Raw genomic sequence first — 10,621 nt, 5'->3', positions numbered from 1 at the left:
CAAAACAACCGTGTCCTCCCCCTCCCAGTGCTGCTGAGTGTTTGTAAATTTTGAGACTGTAGTCTCCAAAGAATTGAAATTGTAGATGACACAAAGAACAATAATGATAATGATACAACTACTAATGCTACTAGTAGTGCTGCTGCTGTTGCTGCTGTTGTTGCTGTTGTTGCTGCTGCTGCCACCACCACCACCACCACTACTACCACCACCACTACCACTACTACCACCACTACTACCACCACCATTCTACTACTGAAGGGGGGAGGGAGTAAGTATTAAGTAGTATTATATGCCAGGCTCTGAGCTAAGTGCTTTTCATTATCTCATTTGATCTTCATAAAAGCCCTGGTAGGTAGGCGCTATACTTAGCCCCATCTTACAACTGAGGAAACTGAAACAGACATAAGGTAAGTGACTTTCTCAGGGTCACACAGTTGATAAGTATCTGAATCTGGATTGAACTCAGGTCTTTTCCTCAGCTCCCAGGCCCAGCACTTCATCTACTGTGTCTACTAAGTGCCTCTGCACTACTTCAAGATAGCATCTATAATTATACTTTAAGCTTACAAAATACTTACCTGGTATTATCGTACTTGATAACAGGAGACAGACATAAGTGGCAGATGAATCTGTACTTAAGAAGTTGCATAAGACAGAGGTAATCAAAGTGGAGGGCCAAAACCCCAAATGTTGAGGCAAAAAAAAACCAGATTAAAATAGAATTGGGAAATGCCTAAATAAAATAAATAAAAAAACCAATTCAACATAATGTTAATTGTGCTATTTCTAAGTCATTGTGCAGCCCATAGGGATACATTTTTATTAGAATTTGACACCCCTGCCATAAGGGATATCAGTCAATGAGCTAATCACTTATAAATACTTATCAAACACCCTTATAAGTACTGGAAATACAAAGGAAGACAAGAACACAATGCCCTCACATTCTAATGGGAGAAACAATATGCAAACAACTACCTGTTTATTTAAAAAAAGAACACAGGGGCCAGCTAGGTGGCACAGTGGATAGAGCACTGGCCTTGGATTCAGGGGGACCTGAGTTCAAATCTGGCCTCAGACACTTGATACTTACTAGCTGTGTGACCCTGGCAGTCACAGCTTAACCCCAATTGCCTCACCAAAACACCATACACACACACACACAAAAACATACAGTGTTCATATATTCTCAGAGGGAAGGGGAAGAAGATAGGGAAAGGCCTCTTGCAGAAAGAATTAGGACTTCCTTGAAAGAAGCCAAGGAAACCAGAAGGTAGGAGTGAGGAGGGGGAGTATTCAAGGCAGGAAGGACATCTGGAGAGAAAGACAGATACAGCATTCTATATGTGAGAATAGGAAAAAGGAATTTGTAGCTGGGTTACAGAGTAAGTGGATGGGAGTATAAAAAGACTGAAAAGGTAAAAAGGGGCCAGATTGTAAAGGGCTTTCAAAACTAAACACTTTATACTTGATCCTGGAGGTAATAGGAGAGTTTATTGAATGAATGGTGGAAGTTGGTGAGAAGATCAGACCTGGGCTTTGTCAGTCCTGTTGGTGATGGACTGGAGTGTAGACTTGAGGAAAGGAGATCAACCAGCAAGCAGGCTATTGAAATAGTCTGGGCTTGAGGCCTGCCCCAGGGTAGAGGCTGATTGCTAAAGCAGTCTGCCAGGTGATTACAAAGGAACTACTGTGAGCCAAGGTCTTCAACACTGAGATTATGCCACCCGGCAGAAAAGGATTTTGGCTCCTAATTGACTACAAAAGTGTTTTGTTTTTAGAAGGAAGGCAATAGATGCTGTTATTAACAATGACTATAATGGTTGATGTATGGAGAATGTTTGGATCAGAAAGAAGATACAACAGGGAGAATGGGGGATAACAAATGGAAAACTGATTGCTTCAGTCCTAGTACAAGAACATTGTACACAGTATCAACAATATAGTGTGATGATCAACTGTGATAGACTTAACTCTTTTCAGCAATACAATGATCCAGGGTAATTCCAAAGGACTCATGATGGAAAATGCTCTCCACATGAGGAAAAAAGAAATGTGGAATCTCCCTTTCCTCCCCCCTCCCCAAGACAGCAAGCAATCTCATATAGATTATATATGTACAATAACATTAAATATATTTCTGTCATATTAGTCATGTTGTGAAAGAAGAATCAGAACACAAGGGGAAAACCTCATAAACAACAGCAACAAAAAAGTTGAAACCGTATGGTTCAGTCTGCATCCAGATTCCACAGTTCTTTTTTCTAGATGTTGTTGATACTGTATACAATGTTCTGGTTCTGCTTATTTCACTCAGCATCAATTCACGTAAGTCCTTCCAGGTTTCTCTGAAATCCTCCTGTTTGTTTCTTATAGCACAATAGTATTCCATTACATTCATATACCACAACTTGTTCAGCAATTCCCCAATTGATGGGCATCCCCTCAATTTCCAATTCTTTGCCACCACATAAAGAGCAGCTATAAATATTTTTGTACATGTGGTTCCTTTTCCCTTTTTTATCATCTTTTTGGGATAAAGCCCTAATAGTGGTATTGCTTGGGGAGGGGGGAGGAAAAAAGAAAAATTTAGAACTAGAAATCTTATAAAAATGTTAAAAACTATCTACATATAATTAGAAAATAGTAAAATATTTTTATGATAAAAAAATTACTGTGTATTACTTTGTGTAGCTTTGCATTTACTTATCTGTTTACATTTTATATCTCCCAACCAGTTGAATGGAAGCTCCTGGAAATCAGATATTGATTTTTATGTCTCTGAATGCCTTGAACCCAGTACAGTGCCTGCCACATAACAATTAGTAATAAATATTTGTGGGTGAAATTGAATTAAAACATGACGTTACATTGTGGTACCCTCAGACACACCAAGATAGCACCAGCTGATGCAACGTTTTTGTTTGTTTTTTTTCTTCGATAGAAGTAAAAAAAAAAACCCAAAACTTTGCTGAAGCTGTCAAGTATTTCCCTCAGTCCTCAGATCTGGTATAGTTAGAGAGGGCAATGGTATAGAATTCTAATAATGTTAAATATAAGGCCCATTCTCAGGATTACATTGAGCCTATAATCATACTTGGTTCAAATGTCACCTCAGCTGTATAACACTGGGTAAGTCATTTTTATCTCTCTAGGGCTCAGTTTCTCATCTATAAAATAAGGGGGTTGACTCATTGACCTCTAAGGGCAACCTTCCAAATATAAATTTGTGATCAGATGATTCCCTGATCACCTTTATAAAGCTATTTATAAACTAAGACTTAAGATGAGAAGGACAAAGGCAATGAAGCCATTCCATAGGCTATCTTTATGATTAGTATTCAATATTTTAGCCTCACAAATGCTCTAGTTAATGTTGAGAATATAAAGATGATTTATCTTCTTAGTCCTTCTATCTATATGTTATTCGGTTTAGGGCTTATTACAGGGAATTGGCCAAGGACAATGAAGGAAAATGCCATTATGAATCTTGCTTAGAAGGTCTCCTTGTTCCTGTAGAGGCATTTATTAGCTCTGTCTGTCTCTGGTCAGACAGAACCAATAGAGTTTATTCTCATGGAATGGGTTTAGGGCTTTGTAACCTCAAGGTGTATTGTGTGTGTGTGTGTTTTGTGTTTCTTTTCTTTAGACAACATCAAAGATTGCTCGAGGGGGTCACCTAGAAGAGGTAGTTAGAAGACAGGATGAGTTTAGGTTACTCCAAAAGGTAGGGGGGAATAGTATGGTTGAATTAGTAACAAATTTAGAATCAGAAGGCCTGAGTTCTCTGCAATCCTAACTGCAATTTTCTCCTTGTTTGAACTTGAAGAAGTCATATAACCTCTATCATCCTCAATTTCTTCAATTGAAAACAGGAAGATAGGACCAGTTGACCTTTGAAGTTCCTTTCAACTATAATTCTAGGCGTTTTCGGTAATCATCCATTTGTCTGGTAACCCGTGGAGCTGTGGGAATATTTTTCTGGAAGAGGAAGGAGAGTACAACCTTGCCTCTGGAATCTCTGTTCAGTTGCTTGCCTTCTTAGAATTTCCTGGAGGGATCACAGTTGATGAAACCTACTTTCCCATCCTCTCCTCACTGGAGAAGTATAGATAAAGGTAGCTGCTTAATCTGATGGGCAAGGTTTTGCCTAACCCTTTTGTTGTTGTTATAACAGAGGGCATTAGGTAGTCATGAATGCATAGTGAGAGATGACTAGTGAAAAAACTGCTCAAATATATCAGTGAGACTTTAAAAATAAAAGAAACTAAATAGAAGCAATTTGCTACTATTAGATCTGGATGGGAGCTTAGAGATCATTTAGTTTCATGATGTCATATTACACATTTTACACCAACAGGCCTAGAATAATAAATGGCAGAAGCAGAACTAGAATCCAATATCCACAGTTTATCTTTAAAAATGTTATGGATTTTCTCTGCTCTAAGCATGGGAAAATGTTTGGCCCCAATTGGAAAATAGTCAACTATGTGGTTGCTTATGGGTGAACCTGAAATAAATTAAGAAATGCTAGAGGATGACCACTTGTTACTAATGAACTTAATGGGATGGCAGTCAGATATGCTAAATCTAAATATCTAGGTAGCTACATAGTACAGTGGATAGATGGCTAGACTTAGAGGGAGGATTCAAATTGTGTCTCTCATACTTACTGGCTGTATGGTCTTGGGCAAGTTACTTAACTTCTGTTTTCCTCAATTTCTTCAACTGTAAAATGGGGATAATATTAGCACCTACTACAGAGGTTTATTATGAGGATCAAAGGAGTCAACATATGGAAAGTGCTTTGCAAACCCTAAAATACTATATACATGCTGCTGTTGTTGCTGCTGCTGCTACTATTGATACTGCTGCTGCTGCTACTGCTGCTACTGCTACTACTACTACTACTACTACTACTACTACTGCTGCTGCTGCTGCTGCTACTACTCCTACTCCTACTCCTACTCCAGACCAACTTTCTGGAGTAGAACTATTTCATTGATTCAAGAAACTGGCAAATCTGATCTCTACTGTTTTTAAATTTTATTTTCTTTTTTAAAAAATCTTTCCTCATCTTAAAAGGTCATCCCCTCCCCCTCTCTCAATGGAGTGAAGGAGTTAAAGTCTCTACTTATGCTACTATGAATCTGTGCTAAATAACCCAGCTTTGCCCCAAGAAGGTCCTAACTTAATGGATAGAAGTGGATTACTGGGAGATTCTGGATAGTGGTGAATCTAGTAACATAGAAAACAAGCAGAAATTACCTTCCAAACTGGATGTATCATTACATACTTTACATTGGGTGCTATCATAGAGAGGAATTGTGGGATTAAAATGACTGATAAAGTCTTCTGCTAGTCCCATAGGCAACTGTCTCCTCAAGAACATTTGCAAAGGTGCATTGAGATCTACATGGCATGGACTAAAACCCTTGTAGGGCACTTATTACTAGATAATTGCCTGCAGATTTACAGAGAATTTCTATCTGGTGAATATATAGAAGAAATCTGGCATCTATGGCAATGGGCCCTGCCCTTGGGAAACACCCTGTTGTTTATTTTAAACTAAATTATATTGGGATCTTATTTGTTCCTTGTTAATGAGCTCCAATTTGATTTATCATCATTTTTTTTGGCTTCTCACACTGTTATGTGTTGAAATCCTGGCCTCATCAGATGGTGTTTATGAGGAAGCATAAGATACAAAGTGTAGAGATATATTGGACGTTTTCAAGATGAATCAAAGGCCGACTCTGTGTTTCAGGGGAAAAGCTATTAGAAGTACTTTAGCAACTCCAAATTAATTTCCTAGAATCATTCATGCTGTTATGGTTCAAATAGAAACCTTTATATCAAAACTCAGGGCAAATGTTTTAGAGGAAGCAGGGTTTCCAATTTCCTTAGATGTTTCTCCATTTCTTTAGACTATACTTCATAAAACTTGAGAGCTGGAAGGGACTCAGATGTCATCCAGTCACAGTCTTCATTTTACATCAGAGAACTAAGGCTTAGGAATTTGAAGTCCTTTGGTCAAAGTGACATAGCTGGGCAGTGATAGAGCCAAGATTTCAATGCAGATCTGATTCCCTGTTCAGTGCTCTTGTTTTTCTCTATTATAGTGACTCAACAAGATGATGAACATGTTGTAGTATACATCAGGAAACTGTTGAAACTCTATACTGAACAGTGGAAAGAATGGTGGCTTCATTCAAAGGACCTATTATTAAACCCTGGGTCTTCCTCTTTATTCCCTGTGTGATCCTGGGCATGTTATTAAATCTTCCTGAGACTTAGTTTCTACATCTGAAAAAAATGATTTGGGCTGTACAAGATGACCCCCTAAGGCATCTGTCCCCTCTAAATCTATGATGTTATGACCAATCAATCAAAAGGTATTTCTTAAGCACTGTGTCAGGTGCTGGGATCCTCCTGTGATACCTTTTGTTTGAAGATTTGTTGATTCATAACATAGCCTATGTTATGTTATGCTATGTGCCTGTGTAACTTCAGGCAAAATTCTCTAACCTCTTTGGGCTTGTTTCCTCATTTGTAAAATGGAGAAAATAATATCTTCCCTACATCAATCACAAGGTTTTTATGAGAATCATTTGGGTAATGCATGTAAAATGTTTTATATAAGCTATACAAATGTCAGTTACCATCCGTAATAGCATCATCATCTCCATTGACAAGCTGTGAATTTACTGAAAGTCCCAAGAAATCTTGGACAAATATGAGAACTTGTGACAAATTGACTAAATCTTCGTTTGAACACTAGGAAAGTACTTTTTTGAGCCTCTCTATTAGCCTAGAAGGAATTAGGATTAGCCAGTTTTATCCTGTATGACCTTGTCAAGGAGAAGAAAACCCAGTGAGTTACATCACCTTCATGAATTCCTTTTGTATCCAGGGGTTATGCTATGAGAGGCACAGGTAAAACTCATGGCAGGCTTGATTTGAAGGTTAATTCTTTCTTTGTGCAGCTGACTGTACATTGAGAACAGGGCTCAGCCGACAGAACTCATTTTTTGCATTAAGACCAGGAGGGTATCAGTGTGACTCTTCTGTGAGCAATCCTTTGGTCATTTTGCCTAAGATGTTGCTTGGGTTCAATACTCCCTTTAGCTAGGATGGCCCTCTCTCCAAACTCTGTGACCTCTGTGTGATAGCCCTGCACCTCTGCTCTTAGTCACATGAATGGAAAGGTGTCTCATATTAGATATCTGGTGATTCATTCTTTTCTGCCCCTGCCTAAAGCTGAGAGCATGCTGCTTATATGATGCCGAGTCAGCTAGAAGGGCAGCACTGCTGCTGTTGTTCTCTTTAGCCTGCCCACATCTGAGTGGCAGACTCAGAGACTGTTTGGCCACCATTGACTGGGGGTGACTGGCTGTCAACTGGGTGTTTGATTTAAATGAAGAAAAAAGAAAGAATAACAAAAGCTAACTGGCAAAATCAATCAAAATTGTTAAGACTTTTATTGTATGTATAGGTGTGTATGCATATGTGAATGTATATACAATCAAGGCATTAGATATAGATAGCACAATTACCCATCATTCATTTTTCTACTCATGTTTTGATTTTTGGTAGTGGGAATGGTTAGCATGAAGTGAGTTGAATACCAAAAATGTCAGCCAGTTAGCTAGATTAAGTAGCAATACTGTGCTTTGAGGTAAAAAATATCTTGCATTTGGTCTTTGTATAGATAAATTAAGTTGCTTCATGCCCAAAGCTTGATCATTGACCTGCCTCTTTCCATGGCCAACCATTTCTCAAATATGTAGCCATGGAGAGACTGTTGAGAGAGAGACGATTACTCTGGGCAAGACTATCCTTACATTTTTTTTTTGGTTAGGCAATAAAAATTAAGTGACTTGCCCAGGGTCACACAGCTATTAAGTGTCAAATGTCTGAGATTGGATTTGAGCTCAGGTCCTCCTGAATTCAGAGCCGGTGCTCTATCCACTGAGCAACCTACTTGCCCTTATCCTTATTTTTTGAATAGCAGCTCAGAACTCAGGTTCTACTGACGCAGGATAAACAGTTTCACTTTTATGGGAAAGGACAGGAATCTAATGACAAATTCCATAAGAACCCAAGTAGTTTCATTTACCACTTACTGTCTGTGATTCCCTCCAATACACCAAATATTTATTAAGTTCCTGCTATATAAGTGCTGTCACGTGACTGTTAGTAATATATCACAGAACCAAAGCATACCAACTTGTACTGATTCATTGCTGTCAAGGTAAAGGGAGGAACATGGTAGGCTAAAAGAGCCCACTTCACATGGGACTTTGGGAAAGGGAAATTTTGGATTAATAGGGGAGGAAAGTAATATAGTTCACCCAACCATTTACCTGAATGTTATGAGAAAATGTAAGTTACTCGAGGGCAAGGATTATTTTATTTTTGTCTTTTATTCCTAGGACCTAGCACAGTGACAGTAACATAGCAGATACTTAATAAATGCTTATTGATGGATTGTTTGTGACTTCCATCTACACATGAAATGGAAAATGTGGGGCCAGAGCCATTATTTAATTTATAGGGCCCCATACCTTGTGCATTCCTTTATTGAGATAAGAAAATCAATAGAATGAACTCAGGGCAGCAGCCTAAATCAAGGCCACCCAAGGACTTTCAGGCAAAAGTAGAATGAATTCTTTAGGTTTCTTGGCCATTATCTTAACCAGAGCTGGTATCTTATATTGTCCCAAGAGACAGATGATAAATCAATGTCATTTAAAATGGTATCTCCTTATTCACAGTCTAAACAATGAATTTTCACCAGACTTTCCCTTCTATTTAACTTTTATTAAAAGAAGCGCTAAGGTACTGTAATGCAGTACATCATATTTATTACCAAAATTATTAACAAATATACAAAACTTATACATGTAATTTTCTTACATCCATTTATTCTTCTATAATACTGCATTTGTTCAAGTAGGTTATCTACAGTATGTAAACATCCCTCGGCTTGACCTCACACAGATTAGGAAAGCCCTCTAACCCATGTAGTTAGCAGATACCTTTCTTATTTGGCTTTCTTTCATAGCATCTAATCTTCACATTGGGCGCGTGGAAGAGACATCTACAGTGCAAAAGAGGCAGATTTCTTTCCTTGTTTCATTCTGATCAGTTTAGCAGTACCACAGTTAAAGAGCTGAGAGGAGAATAAACATATGCTAACATCTTAGAGATGGATCACTAGTAATGCCAATGAATCTTGCTTCAGCCATTCAACTTGAGCACAATGCCAACACCTCTTCCCTCTCCCTCCCTCTCCCACCCCCTTCCCCCATGCAAGGCAGATAGAAGCCTAACCTTGTCTTAAAAGGGTGTGTGTGTGTGTGTGTGTGTGTGTGTGTGTGTGTGTGTGTGTGTGTTTAAGAATTTCACAAATCCCAGAACAAGTAAGATTCATTTCATACAAAAATACTGAAATCTCAGTTTCTTGTTTTCTTTTGTGTGGGTTGATTTCTGTGGTTTGTTGAGCCAGCAAAATCCCTAACTGGAAAATAAAATAAAATGAATGTGGAAGTATGGCCATATCTCTGCTGACTATTACCTCTTCACCCCCATCCCCACCCCCCCTTCCCTATTTGAGCTCAGGATTAATATCTGTGTCCATAAGCTTCTTTATGATCCAGGCAGCAAAGTTCTGCAGTGAAAAGAAACCCCATAATGCCACAGCAATTGGATGTCAAGGCTTTAAATACAGCCATAAAAAAGAACAGTCCCCTCCCCCATCTCTTTTGTTTTGCCTTTCAATTACTTAATTTAATCAAATAAAGCTGATTAAGAGAGCTATTTTCCCCATTCCCTCCCCCTTTCTCACTCTCCAGCACAGTATTGCTATTTTAGAAGACCACACCCATGTTCACAGAATCATCTGATGAGAATGGATCTGTATTTGGACGTGCACTGCATTGTGGGAACACTGTGGCCCCTCTCCCCCACAAATTTGTTACCACAGCGGGCCATTGCCTTCTGTAACACCATACATTTCTGCCAGCTTTCGGAAACGTGGTCCCCAGTCTGTCAGGAAATCATAGCTCTGGTCTGAGTCTGAAGTGACTGACTGTAATGAGCTCAGGGACCCTGCCACAGAGCCGTCCCCCTCAAACATGTATGTCTGGAGGGAGTCAAAGGGAGGGGCCCACAGATCCATGTCAGCTTCATAGAGCTTAGCTAGCACATAGCTGTGGACATTGCTATCCATGGTGCACGTCTGAGGCACATATCGAGACAGGCTCTCAATCTCAGGCATCATGTCCTGCCTCATCTTTGCCGCTGCCCCTGTCTGTGCCTCCCGTGGATTCCACATTGCTGCTATGTCAAAGGCTTCTGTGTCTTCCTCCCCTCCTCCTTCATCATCATAGCGAACAATGTTCTCATGTATATTCTCCTCGTCATCAATGATGTAGGGCTGCTTCCTATGTCGCCTCATGGATAAGATAAGCAGCACCAGCACTGTGAAAAACAAACAGAGTGGCCAGTAAAATCAAGATCCAAAAAAAACTTGATAGGCTGAGACAATGGTTCAAAACAGCATCTCATCTATCTTTGTAGTTTTATCTTCTTTAAGTTATGCTCTTAGGCTAAA

The 10,621-nt window shown here is 39.2% G+C and overlaps 1 protein-coding gene across 1 annotated transcript in view; it reads right to left on the bottom strand.

Moving 5' to 3' along the window:
- Nucleotides 1–8,184: 8,184 nt before the first annotated feature.
- Nucleotides 8,185–10,621, bottom strand: part of CDH20 (cadherin 20) — a 289,089-nt gene continuing 286,652 nt past the window's right edge. Inside the window, exon 13 of the mRNA XM_043978187.1 lies at nucleotides 8,185–10,488. Coding sequence (XP_043834122.1) covers nucleotides 9,983–10,488 — 506 coding nt within the window. The 3' untranslated portion in view covers nucleotides 8,185–9,982. The remainder of the gene's footprint in view (nucleotides 10,489–10,621) is intronic.

Source organism: Dromiciops gliroides, chromosome 1 (assembly GCF_019393635.1).
Source record: "Dromiciops gliroides isolate mDroGli1 chromosome 1, mDroGli1.pri, whole genome shotgun sequence".
NCBI classification, from domain to species: domain Eukaryota; kingdom Metazoa; phylum Chordata; class Mammalia; order Microbiotheria; family Microbiotheriidae; genus Dromiciops; species Dromiciops gliroides.
Note: the sequence above shows the minus strand (reverse complement) of the source record. Positions and strands in the feature narration are given on the sequence as shown.